At 47.1% G+C, this 25,369-nt stretch overlaps 1 protein-coding gene and 1 pseudogene across 3 annotated transcripts; one reads left to right on the top strand and one right to left on the bottom strand.

The window, feature by feature from the left end:
• Zcwpw1l1 (zinc finger CW-type and PWWP domain containing 1-like 1) lies at positions 330-13,888 on the top strand (annotated as a pseudogene).
• Pilra (paired immunoglobin-like type 2 receptor alpha) lies at positions 13,223-25,369 on the bottom strand. 3 transcript variants are annotated; one of them, XM_017598607.3, is made up of 7 exons: positions 25,147-25,361; positions 24,463-24,840; positions 19,960-20,163; positions 17,905-17,935; positions 15,186-15,232; positions 14,834-14,865; positions 13,223-14,668 (listed from the first exon to the last, which is right to left on the bottom strand). In XM_017598607.3, exons 1-7 carry the CDS (start codon positions 25,193-25,195, stop codon positions 14,543-14,545), a joined length of 867 nt encoding a protein of 288 aa, XP_017454096.2. In that variant the 5' UTR covers positions 25,196-25,361; the 3' UTR covers positions 13,223-14,542. The 3 variants fall into 3 exon arrangements, with proteins under 3 accessions (XP_017454096.2, XP_008767329.3, NP_001392318.1); NM_001405389.1 differs by having other exon boundaries at positions 14,441-14,668; positions 24,463-24,849; positions 25,147-25,298; XM_008769107.4 differs by lacking the exon at positions 17,905-17,935 and having other exon boundaries at positions 24,463-24,849; positions 25,147-25,369.

Below are 25,369 nucleotides of genomic sequence, written 5' to 3'. Positions count from 1 at the left end.
TAGGATATTCATTGCTACCTATGAGGTCAGAGTCCAGGGTCAGTCCATGTATAGTCTTTAGGTAGTGGCTTAGTCCCTGGAAGCTCTGGTTGCTTGGCATTGTTGTACATATGGGGTCTCGAGCCCCTTCAAGCTCTTCCAGTTCTTTCTCTTATTCCTTTAAAGGGGGTCCTATTCTCAGTTCAGTGGTTTGCTGCTGGCATTCGCCTCTGTATTTGCTGGATTCTGGCTGTGTCTCTCAGGAGCGATCTACATCCAGTTCCTGTTGGTCTGCACTTCTTTGCTTCATCCATCTTGTCTAATTGGGTGGCTGTATATGTATGGGCCACATGTGGGGCAGGCTGTTTCTTCATCTACAGGCCAACGGAATAAAGTCTAAACCCCAGGCAGGTAAGTGAGTGCCTGTCACCCCAAGGGGCAGTTGAGAGGCTGTTGGTAAGTTTATTATGAGAGGAATGGAAGGGAGCCAAGAGATGATTCAGCCAGATATGCATAGGTAGCAGGACCTGAGTTTGATGGATCAGGAGCTCACACATTATAAGCCAGGGATGTGACAGGAAATTGTAATACCAGCCCTGGTCAAGCAAGAGACAGGCAGAGTCATGATTTGGCTGTCTACCTAGTCTAGAACAATTGGTAAGTTCCAGTGCAATCAAAGAGCATGTTTTTAAAAATGATGGGGATTGCTGATGGTGATAAATCACAGACAATATTTTCTAAATTTATTTGAAGTGAAGCATTTTAAATTACATATTTATCAGTAAAACATAGTGGGTGCCAGTGAGATATCTCAGTTGGAAATGGAGCCTGCTGCCTAGCCCAATGACCTGTGTGATTCCTGGGGATCCATTGGTACAAGGAGAAAACTGACTCTGAACAGTTGTCCTCTGCCAATCAGGATCCCCACAGGCTCCCGGTGAGACATCATCTCTTATTCCCAAACTAATAGACCTCTTAGTGCCAGGATCCCTCACCAGAGAGTTCAGTTTACATTGAAGTGGTTATTGGTGAGCACATATTCCTGAATACCACCCCCTTCTATGTCTCCTCTCTGAGAATCAGAACTCATGGCTGCAGGATTGTGCTGTGAAACATCAACATTCTTGGGGAGATGTAGGTAGATAACCCCTCTTCTGCCATGTGGGTTCTGATACCCTCTCCTTGGAACCCAGGCCATCCTGTGTGTCTCTGTTCCTGAGAGCCTGACTGTGCTGCTATCTCTGTGCTCATGAAATTATTGAACTTTCCATGAATGTCTTATTCCCAGCATCCCAACTCAATGTATCCTGAGGCCCTGCCCCTTGCTCTACATGACACCTCTTAGAGAGGTGCACAATGTATTCCAGGATGCAGGTTACAGGGAAAGATGCAAGGACCATGGTACACCTTGATAACTACTTCCTGAGATCCTGGTTCCCCTCTCCCTTACTCCCTGGCCATGATCATCTTATCCACAACTCTGATCTTTCAATGCTACCTATCAGATGACAGACTTTGGCTTCCTTGAGTCCCACGTTGGAGTTTCTTTCCTCACAAGCCAACTAAATGCACTCAATTCCTCATTTCCTGTCATGTTCATATTCTGGACCCTTTGGTCGTTCTTAGGGCAAACTTTCTGTCCCATAACCAGTCTGTCTTAATATTTGGTACTCAGCTGATCAGCTAACAGAAAGCTTGTGGGAACACAGGAGACCATGCAGACTGACCAAGTAAGAGAGAAATCAGGCTTTTGTTGTACCTAGAAGTGGTATATGGTCATGCCTGATAGGTATATGGCAAGGACAGCATGCCATAGATGTAGTGTGGTACAGAAGCAGATCCAGTCCACCAGTCACAAGTCTCAAATGAGTATCGTTAATGGGCGTTTTCCAAGGCATTGACAAAAAGATCTTCAATCCCAAGAGACCAGCTGGATATAATTGGGGTCAATGGACTATGCTGCCACAGAGAAAACCTGGTAAGGATAAGAGGATTAAGAGTCTCAAATACATGGGCACTGGGGAAAATTTCCTGAACAAAACACCAATGGCTCATGCTCTAAGATCAAGAAACAACAAATGGGACCTCATAAAACCGCAAAGCTTCTGTAAAGCAAAGGGCATTTCCATTAGGACAAAACGGCAACCAACACATTTGTAAAAGATCTTTACCTATCCAACACCTGATAGAGGCTTAATTTTCAATATATACAAAGAACTCAAAAAGTTAGACCCCAGAGAGCCAAATAACCCTATAAAAATGGGGTACATAGCTAAACAAAAAATTCTCAGCTGCATATTACCAAATGGCTGAGAAGCACCTAAAGAATTGTTCAACATCCTTAGTCATAAGGGAAATGCAAATCAAAACAACCCTGAGATTTCACCTCACACCAGTCAGAGTGACTAAGATAAAAAACTCAGGTGACAGCAGATACTGGCAAGGATGTGGAGAAAGAGGAACATTTCTCCATTGTTGATGGAACTGCAAACTGGTACAACCACTCTGGAAATCAGTCTGGAGGTTCCTCAGAAAATTGGACATTCCACTACCTGAAGACCCAGCTATCCTTCTCCTAGGCATATAACCAAAAGATGCTCCAATATACAACAAAGACACATGCTCCACTATATTCATAGCAGCCTTATTTATAATAGCCAGAAGTTGGAAAGAATCCAGATGCCCTTCAACAGAAGAATGCATTTAAAAAGTTGTACATCTACTACTCAGCAATCAAAAACAATGACTTCATGAAATTCATAGGCATATGGAATGAACTAGAAAATATCATCCTGAGTGAGGTAACCCAATCACAGAAAAACATACATGGTATGCACTCATTGATATGTGGCCATTAGCTGAAAAGCTCGAATAGCCCAAGATGCAATCCCCAGAACACAGGAAGCTCAAGAAGAAGGATGACCAAAATGCAGATGTCTCTACTCCTCCTTAAAAGGGGGAACAAAAACATACATAGGAGGGGATATTGAGGCAAAGTTTAGAGCAGTGACTGAAGGAACAGCCATTCAGAGCTTGCCCCACTTCTGGCCCATATATATATGTACAGTCACCAAAACTAGATAAGATTGATGAAGTTAAAAAGTGCGTGCTGAAAGAGACCAGATCTCTCCCAAGAAACACAACCAGAGCATGTCAAATACAGAGGTGAATGCTAGCAGCAAACCACTGAATTGAGAATGGCATCCCCTTTGAGGGAATTAGAGGAATGATTGAAAGAGCAGAAGGGGCTTACAGCCTCATAAGAACAACAATGCCAACCAGCCAGAGCTTCCAGGGACTAAAGCCCTACACAAAGACTATACATGGACTGATCCGGGGCTCCCATTGCATATGTAACAGACAATAACCAAGGAGAAGTCCTTGGTCCTACCAAGGTTAGATCCCCCAGTGCAGGCAAGTGTCAGGGGGGCAGTAAAGGGGAGGGGATGGGGATCCCTTATGGGAGAGGGGGAAGTGATAGGGGGCTTGTGGACAGGGAACTGGGAAAAGGAATAACATTTGAAGTGTAACTAAAGAAATATAACCAGTAAAAAAAGAAAGCCCATCAATGCTCATATTTGGAAATTGTGTGTGTTTAAATCTATTCCTGGCCAGCTTCCTGTTTTGAAACTTGTGAACATGATATCCCATGGACAGGACTGTGACAATCAGTCCGGACGTCCCAAGGCCCCTCCACAAAGGAGGCATCCCTAACATCTCAGCCCAAACCAATAGAAAGCATCTGCCTTTAGACCCACCCCAATATGTTTATAAGATTGTATCCATAAGGAATAAAGAACATAAGTTATTTCACCAAAGTTCCTTTGAGGCTGCCTGCTTTACTGAACTATAACACCGTAAGGGAAGAGTATTCTCTCCTGAAGCTTTTGTCACTGGAAGCTGCTCCAGTCTCCTGCAATGACATCCTGTTCTCATGCCCAAGTTCCTCTTAGTACTTTTTCCTACTGTTTCCCTCAGGCTAGAAACACACATTGTGAACAAGTGTAGCCAGGGCAGAAGCCAACATCTCCCCACGTGGACCATAAATTTCCCTTGTATCAGATCACAGATCCACTCTCCCTAAGTGTATTCAATCAGCGGTAAGCACCTCTGTGATGTTGATTATGTTGACTCTGTGTGAAACATTACTGTGGGCTTGTCTATATTTTTTCCCATTTGAACAATGGAAAAGAACATGGGAAGTCACATGACCATTTGAGCAACTGCATTAAGGGCCCCTTTCTGTGTGCAGTTGCCTGTGGTGTTGAGCTGAAAATGCACCACTTTGGATGACTACACAGATCACCATCATGACATCTTGCTGTGAGAACACATCAGGGATGCTCAGAAGAAACACCACCCTTGCTTCCATGATCACTGTGCCCATGAGAGCTGCTGAGTTCAACCTCAGAAGTCTTTGATGCAGTCACAACCACTGCAGACACCTCAGAGCTGCCCCAGGACACCTCAATTTAGCCACAAGGAGTTTTGGTGTTCTCTCCATGAACCCAGTTATCTAGAACTAGTCTCATGGTATTGAGGATCATTGTCCCAATGCCTCAGCAAAGGCCCATGAATAACACCCATTAGAGACTTGTGATTGTTAGACTGGAGTTGCATCTGTTCCACACTGGAGCTATAGCTCAATGTGGTTGGTAGATCTTTATCCGTGGATCACTCTGGATGGTTTCTGGTGTTTCAACAGGTTTTCTGGGAGAGGATGATCTGCTGACTATCAAATATTAAGACAGAGTAGACATGGGAAAAAAGACCTGTCCTAGGAGATAACCTGGAATTCAGAATATCAACATGGCAGGAAACAAGAAAATGAGTGTGTATAGCTAAACCTGTGAGGAAAGGAATCCCCACATGGGATTAATCAAGCCATGGTCTTTCACTGGATGTGAAGCATGAGGGGATCAAGGCTCTGGGTGAGATGGAAATGGCCAGGGAGCAGGGATTGATTATCAATCCATGGTTCTCAATCTAGACCTTGTCCCTCTCCTGTGACTTGTATTCCGCAGACAGGCTGCAACTCGCTTAGAGGTCTCATATGGGAGAAGAGCATCTACAGAAACTTCCTGATAGATTGCTTGGAGTAAGACTTTTATTTGTTTGCCTGGTTCTTCTTCTGACCTCAATGTATGCAGGCAAGTTGAACTCAGGGCTGGAATGAAAGGGACTAAGCTTATCTGTGTTGATGGGTTGACAAGATCTCTTCTAGATTGAGTCCTGTTGAGAAATGCTTCTCTGAGTGATTATCAGTTAAACAGTTGTCTTTATTGGGGTAACAAGGTCTATATGAAACTTCTTGAGTGATTATTGGTTATAGGATGACTGTGCATTATTGGCTTGTGCTGAGGTTCTGAGAAACCTTCAATTGCCTGAGGAGGAATTCCAGATGCTTGATGGACATGTGTCTATGGAGAGAGGGGAAGGAAGAGCTGTAATTCAGCCATCTTGTTATTACTTTCTCAAGGGTGGCAGAGGTGGGGGTGGTATGGGCTTCGTGGATCTGAACAAGCAGACTGGAGCAAGCAGGGCACAGTCCTAACTTCTGCTGGTCCCAGAATGAGATTTCATATAACTCAGAGACGTGACTGGTTAGTATGCAAGCTCTGAGATATGATTCAGGGGCTGGGGTGAAAGTGTATTGAATTTAGTTGGATGGAAGAAGGAAGGGTGTGTTTTTTGTCTCACAACAGTTTCTCTCCTGTCACAGGCCACTGTGTCATCTGGGTCCAGTGTTCCTCTCCAAAGTGTGAGAAGTGGAGGCAGCTCCGTGGGGACATTGATCCCTCCTTCTCCCAGATGACTGGTCTTGTGACCAGAATCCAGGTAGTTAGGAGTGGAAATGGTTTCCCCCTAGTTTTTATTGCTCCTCTCTTTCTTTCCCAGCATGTCTTATTTCAATTAAGTGCAAGTCAGTTGTAGCTGGCATTGAGGGGTCCTTGTGAGCTCTGGGAAGGAAGGATCTTCCTGTTCTGTGGCTGAATGTGGCATAAAGGGTGGCAGGAAGACCTGGGGTGGACTGGGCAGCTTTACGTGTACACTGAGTGACTCCCGCTTATGTCAGCATTGCCTGCTGCTTTTCTTGACTCCTTTTCTTGGCTCCTTTCCTTTCTAGCTGCATTTTCTCTCTGGGTTTCTGTTTTCCCCCACCTGCAGGCTGCCCATGTCCCTTTGCTCTCTCCTCTCTGTGTCCTGTATCCTAATTTTGCCTGCTGAGTCCCCTGCTTCTGTGTTTCTTCTCTTTTGTCAGACCTGAATTATAACCGCTGTGATATTCCTGAGGAGAGCTGGACAGGGTGTGAGAGCGATGTGGCCTATGCCTCCTACGTTCCAGGATCCATTGTCTGGGCCAAGCAGTACGGTTACCCATGGTAGGGCACCATGACAGAGAGCATCTTTCCTGAATCTGGGGGTGCTAGAGTCATGCAGGGAGGAAGGATGTGGCAATTCTTTGTGGTAGAGCTGGTGCCTGCATTAGGAGGAGCATCAGTGAGGGAAAAGGTGAGGGCTGAGTTGGAAGGCCTTGGGAGGTTCAGGGTGGAGCTGGGATGGGATGGAAAAATGGGTCTGATGCTGCAGGAGAGAGTGGATATAAAAGAGGGAGAAGGACCTAAAGCAATTTCTTGCTTTTGAGACAATGCTGAGCTGGAAATCCTGTCTAAGTCTCCCTAGTGCAGGATCGTGAGGCACATGCCACCACAGCCTGCTTCACAGCCTTTTAACATGTGGAGGGCAGGCAGAGGGAAGGGAAGGATGACATGTCCTCAGGTTTTCTAGGACTGAGATCTCTTTTTTTCTGCATGAAGTTATGTCAGTCATTTGGTAGTGAGTGCTGGTGAAGACTAATAGGGTATAGCTCTTGATCTTCTATAAAACATCTTGGTGATTTCCATGTGTGCGTGATGGTGAGGTTGTGTTCTGATCATAACCTCTTCTCTCCCAACTCCCCGCTTCCACAGGTGGCCAGGCATGATAGAATGTGATCCTGACCTGGGGGAGTACGTTCTGTTTGCTTCTCATCTTGATTCCCTGCCGGTGAGTTTCCTGGTTCTGGCCCAAGTAGGAACACATGCATCCTAACACGTTTAGAGTTAGAGACAGATGTAGCCAGCAGACACTTAGCTAGAGTGACAGACGTGGAGGTAAGATAAATACTGTCACGGAGAGATGAACTTGTAGCGAGATACACTTGCTTCCTAGCAGGGCATTTTTATTTTGCTCAGTACACTTTGCCTGGGGTTCTTGAGGTCAGAGTAGAGGAATAGTAGGGTGGGCTGGGTAGGTGAGCCAGGCCTCAGGGAGTGTGTGAGTTCCAGCATCTTCCCTGTGAATCCTCTGGTCTTTCTCTACCATTTCTAAGGGAGAGGCAGACAGAAGGGCAGGAATCCAAACAATACCACCTTTTATTACAGTCTAAGTACCATGTGACATTTTTCGGAGAAGCGGTTTCTCGTGCGTGGATCCCAGTCCGTATGCTGAAGAATTTCCAGGAGCTGTCTTCGGAGCTAGCTAGACTGTTGAGCAAACTTGGGACATCTGTTGTGAGACAGGAAACAGGTTTCTTTTTGTGATTTGTTTTCTCTTTTTTGAGAGAGGCTCTCATATACCTCAGGCTGGCCTGGAACTCACTATGTAGTTAAGGATGACCTCGAACTTCTGATCCTTCTGCCCACAGCCTCCTGTTTCCAGGCAGACAACACCACCCCCTGTCTGAATCAGTCAGAGTTGCAGCTCAAGGGCCCAGGTTAATGCAGGGCTTCTCAGTCGCAGCAGCACCGTGGGCCTCTTGGCTCACACAGTCCTTTGCTGTGGAGGGCTGCTGTGCATGCAGTTGTTAGCAACAATCTTGGGCACTGAGCATCTTCTACCTGGTGTTTTGTCTTTCTAGTTGGGACAGCCAAATAATTGTCCTCAAACGTTGTCTTCTGAGAGAAAAACGTCCCCTAGTTGAGAAGCAAAGTGGTTAGCTAAATCGTACTTCCTTCCTATATTCATTTTGGGTTTAACTAGCCTTAAAGTGATCATAAGTCCCACAGACCAACGAGATGGTCTTTGGAATTATGGAGTTGGCAGAAGACATATTTGTTGTGGGCCTTCTATTCAATTGAGTATTAAACTGCTGGGCTTAGAGGAACCTGTGAGGGGCTGAAAGGGGAGTCACCTGAACTTCTCTCTTCTTTTCCTTCAAATCCCTGCATGATTCACTGTGGAGAGGGCACCAAAATGTCATTAGGAAGGAATACCCAGAAGACTAACAACAGAGGATTGTATCAGTACCAGGAACTGAAACACCTGCAGCTAAGAGAATGTCTAAGTCAGGTGTGATGATTCATGTCTTTAATTCAGCACTCAGGAGGCTGAGGCAGGAGGATTGCTTTAAGTTTGAGGCCAAAATGCTATAAGTGATGTTAGGTCAGACTGAGCTACAGAGTGTGATCCTGCCTCAAAAAACAAAAATGTCTTGGGGGTAGTGGTATGTTGGGATCATGTGTCTAATATTATTATTGATTATTTTTCCTTAAAAAAGATTTATTTTGTTTTAAATTGTGGGTATGAGCACATGCATGCAGGTACCTACCTAGACTCAAAACTTCTTATGGTAATGAGCTGTCTGGTGTGGATGCTGTGAACCTAACTTGGGTCCTTAATTGCTGAGCCATCTCTCATGCTCTATATTGCCTAGTGAAAAAATCTTCTAGTTATTTGAAGGTTTCTGTATTGGCTAGTTTGCATATTTATCATCATGTCTAAGCATCTATTTTAGAAAAAATGCAAGAACAAGGACTCCACTCAGAAGCTGGAGGCAGCCATACCGATGGCACACAGGGCAGAACAGATCAATATCCAGGTGGGACAGTGCTCGGCTCACCCTGGCCAGCCCCATTCACTCCAAAGGCACCCCACACCGGGTGCCTCACTGCAGGGGACTGGAGGCCTTTCCTATGGCAGCTCTAACAGCTCACCCTTTCCTTCCAGGCCAGGTTTCCCTGATGCCTAAGGCGTCCATTCCTCTCCCTGCCCTTAGACACTTGGTGTCTTCTCTCAGCCCAAACATGGTTTTCACCTTCAAATTCCTCTGGAAGGATAAGGGTGGGGTAGAGAATGACATGTGAATTTCTCTTTCCTAGTTACTTGTTCCATCACGAATAAACTAGAAAAGAGATTATAATTAATCTCCTTTAAAGGTTCAGATAAAGCCAATGTGATATTTCAAATGATAAAGGTTTGGAAAACTTTTTCATAACTAGAATCTGGAAGACAGGGCAAAGCCGTGCCTGGTAGGAGGTGTGGGTGACACTGTTGTTTCTTGGCTCCCCAGGAATGGGTTAACTTGTTTGGTTTACAATGGAGCGGACATCACATCGGGGAAGGAAAAGGTAGGAAGAGAGTAGGGGCCAGAGGGTGGAGAGCCCCCTGCCTCAGGACCCAAGCCTGTACTCTGCCCCATCCAGGTTCTCTAATGGGAGCTATTTGACTGTGACCCAGACAGATGGGGAGAAGAGGATAAGACAGTGTGTGTGTGAGTCTTGATCAGGAGGACCATGGTGATGCGGGAGCTCTCCCCAGGACTCAGACGACAGGGTTTGAAGATGGATTTCTTGCGATCAGCTCAATTCAACAGTGTATCACAGACAGATAGTCTTCCCTCTTTCCCCTCTCTAGATTTGATGCTCTGTGAGTCCAACAGCCCTGAGTCTTGTCTGGAGAAAGAGGAGAAGAACTCTGAGGAGGAGAAGGAGGAGGAAGAAGGGAAGAAAGTAAGGCTAAGGGAAAGCTCCAGTGACTTCAGGATTCCTGTAGGGTGTGGTTGGCACAGACTCATGGTCCCTGGGAACCATCCAGCCTGGGGCACTGACTGACTGGCTTAGCCCTTCAGACCTCCAGGAAAGGAGGCTTCTCCTTCTCTGTGGGACTTTCTCAGCTCTTTAGGAATTTCCTTGATTGCAGTTTCAGTTTGTGCTGTGTTTCAAGCGCCAGTTGCTTTTCCCACTGCTTTCTCCTGTGTAGACACTTCAGATGTCACCCATTTTCTTCACATCACTTTGAAGCATTCATTTTCACATTCTCTTTTAGTTCGTTAACCTTCTTTTTTGTGAAAAAAGTGTATTACTACATTTGCTTACTTGGGTGTGGGAACACATGCCAGAGCACAAGTTGAGGGAGATTGTTCTCTCTTTCCACCATGTCAGCCCCCAATTAAACTCTGGTTGTCACCAAGCCGTCTCATAGTCTCTAATTTACCTTCTCTGCCTCAGCCTCTTTTTATGCATCCAGTCCTTGCATTGACTGGTACTAAATAGGATGGGAGGGTGACCATCTCCTGCTGAACCAGGCTGCAGCCAAACCAAATTTAACTTTCTGAGGCCTACCCATCATTCCCTAGCACCCCCTCTTCTAAAAAGAGAGTATGGTATGCTAGTAGACACGTGTGAAGTTGTGCATGCATGCATGTGCAAATGCATGTGGAGGTCAAAGGTCATTCTCAGGCATCGTTCTTCAGATGCCGTCCACCTTGGGTTTTTTAGAGGTCTGTAGCGTGACCATTCAGGTAGGCTGGTTATCAAGCCCCAAGAATGCACCTGTTCCCACACCTCCAGCTCTGGGATCACAAGTGGGCTCCACCACACACAGCCTTTTAGGTAGGTTCTGGAGAGTGAACTCAGGCCCTCAAATTTGCATGGGAATCACATGACCAATGGTCTTCAGAAAGAGTTTCACAATTCAATTTGCCCTTTTCTGTTCTTTCCCTATTGAAGGACCCAACTTTGCCTAGACCCAGGCCAGCTAAAATACAGACAAAAAGACCCAAGTCAAGAGGTAAGCAAGACAGCTGGAAAGGGCAAGTCCCACAGATGGGGGGCAGAAGCAGAGAGTAGGTGTGACAGGTGGTTGTGCCTGACTGACTCCTATTTCTAGGATCTGAGAGAATAGGCCAGGTGATGCCAGGCAGAAGTCACAGTACCTCGTTCTTGTTCCCAAAGTCTTAGGTTAAAGGTGTAGGGTTCAGCTTAGTCCCCAAGGCTGATTTCTTGGAGAAGGCTGGTTCTGAGCACATCCATAGGAAGGAGAAGATCCTGGGGCAGCAGTGTCAAGATGGCTGGAACTGGAAGCCACTGAGGGAACCTGGTAGACTGAGACTGAGCAAGGGATGTGGAACAAGGCAGAAGCGAAATTTGTAGCTACTGTCTTCCTTGCCAACTGTCAGCAAATTTTCTTTATGCTTGGGGTTTACACAGGCCCAGTAGGAGGACAAGATGGGACTCCAAAGAAGAAGACTGTGAAGAAATCTCTGGTCAGTGAATCCACAGTCCCTCCTGGACCTACACTGAGAGGAAAGGAAGAACAGGGGAATTCAGACCTGGACCACCCAGGTAAGTTTCAGACACTGGAAGGCTGTGGGGGAATGAGGTCCTTGTCTGCATCTCTCCTCCCTGGATCATTTCTGAGCAACTGAACAACTCTTCATGCTTTTGTGCTGAGGTGGAGTATTAGGACGTTGAGGTTTGCCTGTATGATATATGAGGTCCAGGCCAGCATGGGCTCCACAGAGGGACCCTTTTTCAAAAACACTGAAAAGAAGGAGACAGAGAGGAGAAGGAGAAGGATAAATGAAATTCTGAATGAAAGACCATGTTTCAGAATGAACCTAGAACATTCTTTATAAACTTTACAAACTTAATTGTGGCCAGTGATAGCATGGAAGACCTTTAATCCCAGCACTCAAGAGCAGGGGCCGGCAGCTGTGTGAGTTTCAGGCCAGCTAGAGCTATATAGAGAGACCCTATCTCACAAGAACTAAGTAAACAAACAAGAAAATGTAATTGTTTCTGATTTGATTAAATCCAATGGTAAACCAAATGGTAGAGGGCGTTTACTGATACGGTCATGGGTGGCTAAGTAGATGCCTGCTGCTTCCATGATATTCCCTTTAAACCTAAGTCACTAAGTCACAGTGGTCCTGGGACTAGACTTGGCATTTTACAGTTACCTGTTCTGTGTGTGTGTGTGTGTGTGTGTGTGTGTGTGTGTGTGTGTGTGTGTGTGCATGGCATGGTGCAGATGTGGAGGCAAGAAGACCGCTTTGGGGAGTCAGTTCTCTTCTTTACCACGTGGGCTTCCTCACTGAGACATCTCGCTGACTCATTTTGCTTTGTTTTTGAGACAGGGTTTCACTATGTAGCCCTAGCTGATCTGGAGTTCACTCTGTAGACCAGGCTGGCCCTGAGCTCACAGAGATTCACCTGCCTCTGCACCGCTGCCTGGCTTGAGAACTTCATACAGTGTATTTTGATCACATTCACTTCCTCAACGTCTCCTATTTCTTTTTCTTCACCCTCCCGTCCCTGACCACCCAAACTTGAGTTTTCTTCTTCCCAGCTAGTATTGCCCAGCTAGTCTTAGGTATGGGGCCAGGCCTGGTGTGTAGGTGACCCACCAGGGGTCAATCGTATCATTAAAGAAAACTGACCTGCCCCCTCCCGGAAGCTATCAAGCTAAATCAAGCACTGGCTGCTCTTCCAGAGGACCCATGTTCAGTTTCTGGCCCTCACATGGTAGCTCACAACCATCCAAAACTAGTTCCCGGGGAGCCAAACCCTCTTCTGACCTCCATGGACACTCCTCATATGGGATGCATATACTCGCAGGGAAAACACCCATACACATAAAGCAAAATCTGTTTTAAAAAATGTCAGCAGTTTCTCAGCTAGCACGGAGATTTCATGTGTACCTTCCCTTTCCATACTGGAATTTTATCTGGCTTTATCTGGGGTGTGCCATGTTCTGTTTAGGGCTGTGCATGCCATAGTCTCTTATTCTCAGAATGCTGGTCAGTTGAGAGGTGGCACCTACTACAAGGAGAAGCATCTCTGACAAGGGTTGAGAGGTGCAGTGATCCGTGGGGAAGCAGTACGTTATTAGGAGTCATTTTAATTCTGTGTCCATTAAGCAGGATAATGGTATTGGATTTCCCCATAGGGCCTGCGATCTGTTTACCCACAGTGCCAGGTATGGCTTCCTTCTCATGGAATGAGCCTTAGTCCCATCACTGGCCTGAGTTTTAACATTTTGCTTACTCATTTTTACAGTGTATGCCTGGTGGCCAGAAGAAGGTGTCATATAGTCTAGACCTGGGGTTGCAGATGGTTGGGCTACTCTGTGAGCATTGGGACTTGAAGCTTTTAACTGCTAAGCCATCTTTCCATCCCCACTGACATTTCAGACACAAGTGTACTGAGACTTAGGTTTCAAATTTATTGGCCATCTATATTGAATATATAGCTGACACAAGGCTAGAATCCAAGTGTGACCTGAAAGCCCATATTCCATGTTTTGATAAAGGTGTTATCCTGTCATATGTTTAAAACAATTCAGAAATCTGGCTTGTAGAAAGTCAGGATAAGTTGACTCTTAACTTTGTCCCTTATTCTCTCTAGGCCCTAAGAAAAAATTTAAAGCTCCTGAAAACAAGGCTTCAGTCAACAACTTATCTGAGGAGAAAGAAATTAAAATTGTGTCCAAGTGCCCTGCCCCACCAGCTCAGCATGGGGTTTATACATTGGGAAAGGATGGGCTTGAGCCCCAGGTGCCCCTGATACAGGGTGCAACAAGTTTCCCTCCTGACGATGATGGTTCCAGTGACCTGGACTTGGAACAACTCATGGAAGACATTGGAGAGCCAGAAGAGAGAGGGGAGATGCAGCAGAGGGGCAGCTCGGAGGAGTTTCTGGCAGCCCTCTTTGAGGAATAGAGTATTGTGGTCCCCCTGCTGTTGTCTGCTGCAGGGAGAGCATCTCCGTCCTCCTGGTCAGCTGTTAAATGTTGGTGTTGTTGACCTGTTCCACAGTTCAAATCAGAGCTGTGTGGCCTGTATTAATAAAGCAGGTCTCTGAGATTACTCTGCTGAGTGTGCTTTTTCTGTGTATGTGTCACTATGGAAAACTGCCTTCTCTGGAGAATAGTGGAAGCTGGGGACAGCAGGGAGACCCAGAGCTGGGGGGATCTCTAGGAAAGCATGTCTGGCTTGACAACTTCCTGGGAGCTACATGGCCTTTGGCAAACACCTTGGCCACCTGGGGTTTATTTGAGTTTCAGGCCTCATCGTCTATCTAGGATTTGGGCTGATGTCCAGTGCAGTGGTACATGGGAATCAGTCACACCGAGATGATTATTACAGTCACAGATGAGGGTGCACATCATGGAGTCTGGCTGCCAGCATTTAGGATTCCCCTGCTTGGGCTGCTAGAAAAGTGATAGAGGAGGGTCCTTAGAGGGCCAGAAGTCAAGGGTCACATCAATTCTCTTCTTAGATTCTTCTAAGTAGGCAGATTCTGTGTATCTGTTTACTTTTGTGAGGAAGGCTTAGGAAGTTAGAAAAGGGAACTTGGGAGTTTCTCAGTTTCTCTGTGGTCAGACTCTCTGACGAAAGAATATCTGTGTTTGCCTGTGGTTTCAGTGACCCGTGAGTTTATTTCTGTCTGTGTTGTCAGTGGAAGCTGGGAGTCTTCCCACCAGAAACAAAAGTCACCGTAAGAGTGTCACCCAGACCCACTCATTTGGCCTTTATGGTAGAGTACACGGTCTCTTCCTGGGGGTTCTTTTGGACAGGCAGGCTAGGTGCTGCTCCTGGTGAGGTCGGGCTTGAGAGGGAGATGGAGGCATACACGATGTTATTATCCTGAGGGAGAAATGAGAGGTCAGATGGGAGCGGTGCAGTTGTGGCTACCGTAAAGCAGCAGCTGCAGCCTGAGGCCACCACAGGCCCATACCGTCACAGGCCTCTACCTGGCCACCACCTTCAACACCCTTTCACTCTCTTCAGGCTGGAGTCTGAGTTGCTTACCTTGGGGTTCTCTGTGGGATCCATATATTGTCCTAGAGAAAAAGGAACATGGAGTGCTGAAGTCAGGCAAGTGGCAGGAGAGCAGACAGATGACTGGGAGTTCCCATAGTGGTTACTTTGGTTACTTGGAGGGACAGTGTGAGGCGGGAAAGGAAGCACTGAGGGGTTGGGGGTTTAGCTCAGTGGTAGAGCGCTTGCCTAGGAAGTGCAAGGCCCTGGGTTCAGTCCCCAGCTCCGAAAAAAAAAAAAAAAAGAGACAATGAAAGGAAGCACTGAGGGGAATGCTTATGGAAGTGTGGGGTCTTGGGAGAAGGCAGAGCCAAGTGTGGAAACAAGAAACTGACAGGATTACCTTCATGGCCAATACTCTCACGTTTCTCACTGTTTTCCAATGGCTCCCTGCATGGGAATAAGATGGGCAACCTATTAGAGGCTGGACGAGAAAGAGTTAAGACATTCAGTGCTGGGATATCTCAGTTAGGAAGGTACTTGTCCCATAAGCTTGAAGACCAGAGTTCTGATCCCCACAGTGACCACGTAAAGCTGGACACTGGAGAAGCAGAGACAGGAAGAGAAATCCCTGGAACTCACTGGTTGAGCAGCCTAGACTAACTGCTGAGCTCCAGATTCAGAGAAAGACCCCGTTTCAAAGATGAAGCGGAGGGCCGGAGAGGTGGTTCAGTCGGTAAAGTGGCTGTTTCACAGACATGAAGACCCAGGTTGGGATTCCCAGGACCCATGTAAAAGATGCAGGGCACAGTGAGCCTTGAAGAGGGAATAGAGACAGGTGGGTCCCTGAAGCTCATTGTCTGGTCAACCTGGCCAAACTGATGAGCTTCAGGTTAGTGAGAGACCCTGTCTTGAAATAAAGGAGGGGAGAAATTGAGAAGAGTCACCACATAGACCTCTAGCCTCCTCACACATGAGCACGACGCACAAACACAACATACATGCAGAACATAAAATAGGATGGAGAGCGACCAACAAAGGCATGACATGGACTTCTGACCTCTACACACGTGGGCACCTGTGCATGTGCATCTGTACATGCATACACACACAGGAACATGTCATAACACACACAGAACTGGGCATGGTCTCTGTATTCAGGAGGTGGAGGCAGGAGGACTCCTGGTGCTCACTGGCCAACCAATCTTGTCTAGTTGGTGAGTTCCAGACCAGTGGAAGATCCTGTCTCAACAACAACAACGACAACAACAACAACAAAGTGGGGTCTGGTGCGATGACTTGGTGGTTAAGGCCCTGCCATTAAGACTGACAACCTGAGTCTCATTCTAACGATCCCATAAGGTAGAAGGAAACAGCCAGCTCTCAGAATTTGTCCTCGGTCTTCCACATGCATATCAAGCTCATCCCACACACATATATCTACATGCACACAAACAAACTGTAAAAAAGTTACTATTTTAAGAAATGGATAGCACCCAAGAACACACACAAGCACATGCAAGCGCTCCCATGCACAAGCGCCCGCACCCAAGGTTCCCTTTGAGTGGTCTCTGGGATCCTTAGTGACTGAGGATGAACATGATGGTGTTAGGCCCTCACAAGAAGGCTCTCTGGAAGAGGATGAGAGGCCTTGGTAAGATAGCCAGGTCGAGGTCTCTTAGCACTAGTTAAATCTGAGTTATTCTAGGAAATCTAGGCAGGAACAGAAACTAGAAATAGGAAGAATGAAGTGTATCCTCTCTCACTACCTTGGTTATAACTAGAAGGCAAAAAGAGTTTCATATCTTCTGGGTCGGCACTCAGGTGTTGAGGTTTCGTCTTTTACTGTCTATCGTAATGCTAAGTGCCAGTCTCTAAGACCCCCGGAGTCTGCACATAGCTCCTGGGACCCTGCCTCCAAGTTAACAAGATGCCAAAAGGCAATGGCTGGGGAGAAGAGACATGAGTGGGGAGGAGGTTTTTCGGAGGCTTAGAGAGAGGAGGCCATGAGGAAGTGCCCTCACGGAGAAGAAAGGAGCCGGCATGGAAAAAGAACTTGTAGGAGGAAGAGAGAGCCTCTGTGGGGTAGGAGTAAAGAAGACGTGGCTCTATGGGCTGGCCAATTAGAGCTAAGAGCAGCCCAGATGAAACATATTAACTAGTATCGATAAGGAAATGGATTCTTAGAGCACGGAGTGCAGCCCAGCTATTGTGCTGCTTAAGACTTATTAAAATATAAGGCTGTGTGTGTCTTTCATTCAGGGACATCACTGGTCTAAGGTGGGAAGGAACCCCGCACCAGGATTTTTAAATATTTTTTTTAACTACAGAAGCTTTACTGAGCTTGGATTGGAGCACTCAAGCACACACATCTGGCCAAAGAAGGAGCCCGGAGAGGGAAGAGGGAGGAGTCTGGGGGTGGGAGGAGTTAGCGGGTTGTTTGCATCACAGTCGCAAGCTTCTGGATCTCATCCAAAGCATCTCATAAACCAGGTGTGGTGCAGAGCCTGTCATTCCAACTCTTAGGAAGGGGAGGCAAAAGGATCGCAAGTTCAAGGTCATCCTTGGCTAGATAGTGAGTTTGAGGCTAGCCTGGTCTACATGAGACCTTTTCTCAGAAAAAGTGGGGTTTGGAGGAGAAAGGCTTAGAACAGGCAATGTATGGTAAGGGAAGGAAAAGGCAGGGGAAAAGGGCAGAGAGGTCAGAAGGCAAAGGAAATAGGAGCGATGGGGGAAGATCTAGAGCAAACGTTTCTGGGGGGATGAGGGCTCACCAACCAGACAGAGAAGAAAGGAAAAGATGGGAGAGCTGGCTGAATCCAGGCAGATTCTCAAAGCTGAGAAGAAATCTGACTGAGAGGGAAGTTAAGGCAACAACAGGAGAGAAGAAGAAAGACCCCATGAGGCATGGGGATGGACCGGAAGCTGTCCTGAGAGGGAGACTCCTGAAACTCTGCTGCACTCCCGTGTATGCAAAGCTGGTGGGGTGAGAGCTTGGTGTCAGAGGGTGAGGGAGACAGAAGACAGGGTGAGCCAGGGGCGGCAGGAGATGCTGCAAAGAGCCCCTGCACATGGCTCTCCTTTTGTGTTTAAGTGTTATCTGCTGGAGAGAGGGCACTCACCTGGCTGGGGTTTCTGCTTTAGTCCTCTGGCCTGTTGGGGGAAGAAACAGTGTCAGTGTGACATTGGCGCTGATCCTCCATCATCCCTCACTGTCCTCTATTTCAGAAGCCTTCAGGAGATGGGGGGTGGGGGGGAGCAAAGAAACTGCCTGGGGCAGTCAAGGGAGAGCCCGGAACTACCTCTGCAGGGCTACTGTCTTACTAGGGACCCCTCCTCCCAAATCTCTGCCTGGTCCATGCCCCATCCCGTCTGTCTCTTTGCTTCCTTGTCCTTGAGATCCCTCTCATCCCATACCCGGTTTACGCTCTACACTTAGCCACCTTCCTTTTAGCACCCTTAGAAACTGCCTCTTTCTGGGTTATATTTTATCCTACCGGTCTATTTGTCTTGGTGCATACTATGCTGTTTTAACTACTATAGGTTTTAGAGTCTTTAAAAATTCCCACTTTTTTTTTTATCATATGTCGGGAGGCATGCCACAGTTTGTGTGGAGGTCAGAGGACAACTTGCAGGTGGTTAGGCTTGGAGAGCTCAACTCCTTTACCCTTTGAATACAACTGTAGCTTAAAGACTTTTTTTTTTGAAAAGAATTTTTAAATTATGTGCATCTGTGGGGAGGGGGCATACGCACATGAGAGCAAATGCCTGCGGATTTCAGGAGAGGGCTTCAGATACCCCGAAGCTTCAGTCTGTTACAAGGTTCTGTCATCTGCCTCCTCCACCAGCACCACACACCACAGGAGTTTTTGAGATGGTTTCCCTCTTCTCTACATGGCTCCCGACACTTTCCTGGTTATTTTGTGGACGGGAGGTGGGGCTAAGATAAATTCTCATATAGTCCAGGCTGGCCTTGAACTCAAATCCTCCTGCCTCTACCTCTCAAGTGCAGTGACTGCAGGTGTGGATCACCATCGGCTGTCACTGTTTTTATTCTAGTATATTTATTTATTTACTATGTATGTGAGTACGCATGCACGCACGCACGCACGCACGCACGCTCGCACGCACGCACGCTCGCTCGCACGCACGCACGCATGCACGCACGCTCGCTCGCTCGCACGCTCGCACGCTCTCTGATCATTGCCGGTGCCTTGACCTTCCAGGCCATCTCGCTACTTCTCACTGTCATCATTTATTCTTTGACTCTGTATTATTTGATTTCCTTTGAGAGTTCGTCTAATTACCCACTTCTCCTCTGGCTGTGTCTGTCAACACCACAGCTCCTTCCAGAGTGAACACTCAGCCCTCAGGACACCTCCCCCATCCCCACGGAGTGAGGGGGCTTAGTGCTTCATCTACTTGTGATCCTCCAGTCAGGTCAGATTTTGGGAAGCGAAGGGACACAGCTGAGCTGAGGCAACTTCGTGTCTGCTCTGCTTTTCCCCTGGCTTTCTTCCAGGCAGGTCCTTTTTCCTTTGAAAGCCAAAGGACTGGTGACGAATGACTAAGTCAACAGAGAAGAACCTGAGGTGTGACTGGACTGGGCAGTTCACAGACTTGACCCTGCAGAAGCTTCACCTGAGTTCACTTAGAGCAGATTCGAGGGGGATTAGCAGTGCCCACCTGCAGCCATCTAAACCAAAACGACACTGACAAAAAGACCCCAGCTATTCTAAGCACAAGACTCTGGGCCTGACTCTGGGCTTCAAAGATCTGCACCTGGGAGAGAGGGAGGGAGGAGGCCAGAAGACAACCTTTCCTATCACTCCTCAGTAGCTGTCCACATTATTATTAATAATTGTTATTTATTATTATTATTTTTATTATTAATTTATTTTTTAAAGACAGGGTCTCTCACTGGGGCCTGGGGCTCACCGATTAGGCTAGTGTGGCTAGCCTTCAAGCCCCAGGGACCATCCTGTCTCTACCTCCCCAGCACAGGGATTCATGCATTATGGTGTTAGAACTGAAGTCCTCGTGCTTTCGTGGCAAGTGCTTTTACTGACTGAGCCCGAGGATCGGCCCTGTAAAAATTCACCTTCGATGCCTCTGGTGTAGACTGTCGTGGAAACACCCACGAGGTGTGATTGGGGACGCAGTGCTGCAGCACTTACCTTGCTTTCTCCTCCACCCGAGGAACACTGTCAATCCCAAAACCACAGCCAGGAACACAGCAGCAGCCACTGCCAACACAATTATGGTTTGTGGATCCAGGCCACTCTTTGGCTCGTCCTTCATGCCTTCTGTTGTGACGGTTTGGGGGTGTGTAGAAGGTGTGGCAGTGGTGGTGCTTGGAAGTGTAGCGGGGGTGCTGGTGTCTGGAAGAGAGCGAGGAAGTCAGCAGGAGTGAAGATGTCCTAAAGATGCCTTTGCTGCACTCTTTGCCCATCAGACTACGGAAGCGATGGACTCCAAGGAGTTGGAATCAGCCAAAGAATTCGGGAGAAGGAAAAGGTTGGAGCCTGGAGCCAGCCAGCTAGAGAACTGGTCTCCCAGAAAGAGAGTTAGTTCACACAGTTCTGACAGCTCCTCAGAGAAGCTTGCAGGAGAGACTGGAGACAGTGATGACTTACTGGCGGGTAGGGCCACACGGGGGCCAACTGGGCCTGCTTAGCAATGCCTTCCATTTAAGTCTAAACCTCAGGTCAGGTCCTGTCAAAACCCCAAATATGGACTTGGCACAGGGACACTGGACCTCCTTGTTCCTCTTCCTACTTTGGCCATGTTGAGCAAACCTCTTTCCTTTGCTTGTCATTGTGACCTGTTCCTTTACTTGTCCTGTTGAGGACAGATGGCCAGACCTGGCTTGTTAGAGCTTCTAGGGTCCAGACTCTGACTCTATACTCAAGTAACAAATTGTTTCTTTTCGGGGCGAAGACATGGGTATCTTGTTTCCTGTGGGGGATGTGGGATGGGGAACAGCTCTCAGAAGCTCACACAGGAAGAAGGGAACAAGGGCAGAGGTTGAGAATCTGGAGAGCAGTGATGACTTGCTACTTCCTGGTAGGATGTCCTCAGACCCTCATGTCCATCGTCAGTTACAAAGAGCAATCTCTAAGTTGCACACATCAAAAACACTTTTTTTTTCTAAAAAAACAATTCTCATTAGGACAAGAGCTGCAAGGGTGGGCAACGTTGTTCCTAAAGACATGGAGTATGAAGTGAAAATAGGCACAGCTTAACTGTCCGTGAGTTATTGGTCAGGGAGGCCCCAGAGGGCCTCAATACAACATAGGCTATGGCCATAGCTCTCGATTACCAACCACAAGTAGATGGCAAGGACCTATTGCTGAAGACACGCCTCGCTTTTGATGTAGATGTGATCAGAATACATTATTTAAATGTATGGCACATTTAAATAATAAAATAGTACCAAAATCTTTTAGCCATTCATTTTGTTTATGTGTGCAGTGTGTGTGAGTGTACATATACTTCCCTGTACACACATGTGCACAAGCACACGAACGCACGTGTGCACACACAGGGTGAGATGTGTACCTGAAAATGCATACAGAGGCCAGAAGAGGCTATGGTGTCCTCTTCTACCATTGTTCATCTTTTCCTCAGGGTGCGGTCTCTCCATGAAATGAGCGCTCAAGTGTCAGCCATGTTGAAAGCCAACAAACGCCAGCAATCCTCCTCCTTGGAACCAATGTTCCAATGTCACGAATTTAAAAGCATGTGCAGGGCCACCCAGCTTCCTTTGTGGGTACGGGGATTTTGAGCGTTAGTCTTCACAATCATAAAACCAGTGCCCCTAATGACTCAACTTTTTCTTAAAACAAAAACAAAAACAAAAATAAAACAAAACAAAACAAAACAAAGTCCTATGTAGCCTAGGTTGGCCTTGAACTTTCTGTGTAGCTAAAATGACCGTGAACTTCAGATCTCTGCCTCTACCTCTGAAGTCCTGGGATTTCAGGTGTGTACCACCCCAAAAAATTATGTGTGGTGGCACACACCTTTAATCCTGGCATTCAAGAGGCAGAGGCAGGCAGACCTCTGCGAGTTCAAGGCCAGTCTAGTCTACATAGCAAGTTCTAATCTAGCTGAGGCTACACACTGAGACCCTGTCTCAAAAAAATTTATTGTTATTGGCATAAATGTATTAATATAAGACAAGTATTTGAACTATGCAACATACAGTTCAGTAGCCTAGAACACATTTGTTTTGTGGCAGTTCCAGAACTTCTATTAAGTTCCAGAACTTTTCTCAGTGAAATATTTCCTTTGTTGCCCTAGGAGATTTTAACAAGGCATGTATTAAAAAAATAACAGAAAGGAACCTGATAAAAACAACAATGCCAACCAACCAGAGCTTCCAGGGACTAAACCACTACTGAAAGACTATACATGGACTGACCCAGGGCTCCAACTGCATAGGTAGCAGAGAATAGCCTTGTTGGGGCACTAGGGGAAAGGGAAGCCCTTGGTCCTGCCAAGGTTGGACCCCCAGTGCAGGGGAATATGGGGGGGCAATAAGGGGGATGTATAGGGGGAATACCCATATGGGGGAGGGGGAGGGGGAGGGGATGGGGTCTTATGGACAGGTAACCGGGAAGGGGAATAACATCTGAAATGTAAGTAAAGAAATATATCTAATAAAAAAATAAAAAAAAATAACAGAAAGGAATGTTAAGTTAATGAATTAATTAAAAAAAATACTGATGAAAGAACCTGTAGAGGAAGGGAGGTGTAACTCATCGGCAGAACCCTGGTCTAGTGTGCATGTTGGGACACGCGGAAAAACATGGTGCATCTGACAGAAGTGGAGAGAGAGATGGTTGCCTTGTAGTGATTGTTATACCAAGCACCTGAGAGATTATCTTAAAGACCAGGAGAGAGCATCAAAGGGGGAAGAGGGAGAGGGCTGGGAAGAGTGGAAATTTCAGAAAAGGCCATTTAGGGAACTGTGTAGGAGGCACAGGAAACACAGACATATGGCTTCCTGGCCAGGGGTCAAGATGAGACAGTGATTGAACAGGGAAGGCGGGTGGGTCTAACCTAGAAGGGACAGCCCATTTATCACTGGCCCTGCTGAGCTTCCACAACATAATTATTGATAATCAATTGTTATTTGACAGTTAATTTTATACTTTATTTTCCATAAGTTTATGTTTTATCAAATTCTATATACACCTTTGTGTATGAGTTCGTGTGTGTGCATGTGTGTGCATGTGTGTGCATGTGTGTGCATGTGTGTGTATGTGTGTGCATGTGTGTGCATGCATGTGTGTGTGTGCATCTGCATGTGTACGTGTGTGCATGTGTGTTTGTGTGTGTGTGAGTGTGTGTGTACATGTGTGCATGTGTGTTTATGTGTGTGTTTGTGTGTGTGTGAGTGTGTACATGTGTGCATGTGTGTTTGTGTGTGTGTGTGAGTGTGTGTGTGTGTGTGTGTGTGTGTGTGAAGGCCGGAGGCCAACCTTGGGTGTTTCTTCCTCAGACATCATGCACCTTATTTTGCAAGTCAGGCCATGTGAACACCTATAACCGACAACACCATGGGAGATGGAGTCAGAATCATTGTGGCTTCATAGCCCAGCCTTAGCCCAAAACAGTGAGTTCCAGGTTCAGTGAGAGACCCTGCCTCAAGGGAATAAGGTGGGTCTTGCTTTTATTATACTATATTGTATTGTATTATATTAGGGACCCCCCCACACGCACACACACACACACTCACACACATACTTACACCACATATACTTGCTCCACAAAATTAAGACAGAAGGGAGGCAAGCAATAGAGTGAACTCAAGCAGAGGCCTTGTGACTCTTGGTTGAGACAAGCTTGGAGGAAAAGGGTCCCTTTCAAGGCCTGTTCATCATCACTGTGTCCTTGAGCAGGGGTTGAGCTCTGCTGGCCTCTGTGTCTCACTCTGTGCATAGACCATGAGAGTGCCCAGCAGTGGTGACTGACAGAGGCTGGGGTAATGCCCACCAATGAGCAGGCTAGGCCTGTGTACACTCTGTGGATGCAGTTAGAGCTGCAGTGGAGGAGGTGAAGTAAACAGAAAACCTGATCGTCGTAAGACCATGAGGGTCCATGTGGGAAAGATGGGGGTTGATGAGGAAGGAGGGAGAAGTAGGAAATGAGGGGGGAGAAAAAGAAACTGAGGGAGAGGTGGGGAATATTTTTAGAGACTGGTGAAGTAGGGATAATCAGAGGTACATGGGGACCAGAAGCTACCTACTGTGGAAGCCATGAGATATGTGTAACCCCTCCATCTAAGCGATACCCTGATGCAGAACTGAGGGAGGGCTGCTCCATCCTGGAGAAGCAAGATACCCATGGATCTCTAGCAATGAGGGTGGGGGTGGGCAGGATGAATGGTAGTGACAGTTTGGAGAACGGAGCAGGAAACGGTGCCGCCTAGGAAGAGCTGAGGCCTGGGAGTAGGGCGGTGGGATCTGAGGGCACAATGAGAGGCCAGCTCAGAGAGAGCTGCAAAGATTTGCAGACGATTATGAGGAAGAGAGAAGGCAAAGTTGTCAGAGCTCTGGGGAGGGGAGAGAACACATGAGAAAAATCTGCAGGAAGGATCAGAAGTTGAGGTTCTCTTATGACTTCTATAAGGAAGGTAGGGGCTGCCAAAGCCAGAGCTGAAATGTACTCACTATTGGTCACAGTGAGGTTGGTGCCAGGGATTGACTGCCACTTCTCCATGCCTTCTGCTGTTTGCAGAAAAATTCTGCCGAAGTATGTGGTCTGGTCATTCTTCTTCAAGTTCAGGATTCTGAGGACTCCAGATGTCTGACCCTGTGTCCAGTTCACGATGAGCCGGCCCTTAAAATGCTCATGAATGAAATGCGTGTTGGAGTTGTAGATGCATTCCCCATGGAAGTGCTTCCATCTCCAGGCTATGCTTATCTTCGGATCCTTGGTGAACTCCCAGGGGAAGTAGAATGAGAAGGGGATCTCGATGGAGCCGCCTTGGATTCCAGTGAGGTGTTCTGGTTGGTCGACACCATAGCCATACTTTTTTTGATATCCTGCTGAATTCCCTGGGAAGAACAGGGAGAATCTGAAGCCACTGCAGGGATTTAGAAGTCAACCCTGAGCTTCCTGAGCCTTCATCTGAAGGGAGGGGTGGGTCACAGGGCAGGACTCTCCCTATGGCTGCAGGGACAGGAAAAAGAGGGAAGGGTTGGGTTGTGCTCACTCTGAGGGTTGATCTCTCTTAGGAAAGAGAGGCCTGGCTGACTCCTCTACCAGACACTCTATACAAGACACCCACTTTTCCCAGCCACTCTGTCCCCTCCTCTGGTTCAGTCCCTGCTAATGAGGTCCCCACCACTCACCAGTGTGCAGACATGCTACCGACAGCAAAAGAAGGAGGATTCGAGCCATAGCCAGATTCCGTCCAGGAAGTGAGGGCAACCAGGCTGTCAGGAAGTCATTGATGCCCTGCTAGGGACACTGGGGCACTCAGCAGTCCAGAGAGAATCAGGGTAAAGTGATACACATGCTTGGACCTTCTCAAGTGGAGGACTGAGTTGGGCAGGACCTCTCCATCTCCACCTT

Source organism: Rattus norvegicus, chromosome 12 (genome assembly GCF_036323735.1).
Source record: "Rattus norvegicus strain BN/NHsdMcwi chromosome 12, GRCr8, whole genome shotgun sequence".
Taxonomy (NCBI): Eukaryota; Metazoa; Chordata; class Mammalia; order Rodentia; family Muridae; genus Rattus; species Rattus norvegicus.
This window is presented reverse-complemented; position numbering and strand designations above follow the sequence as displayed.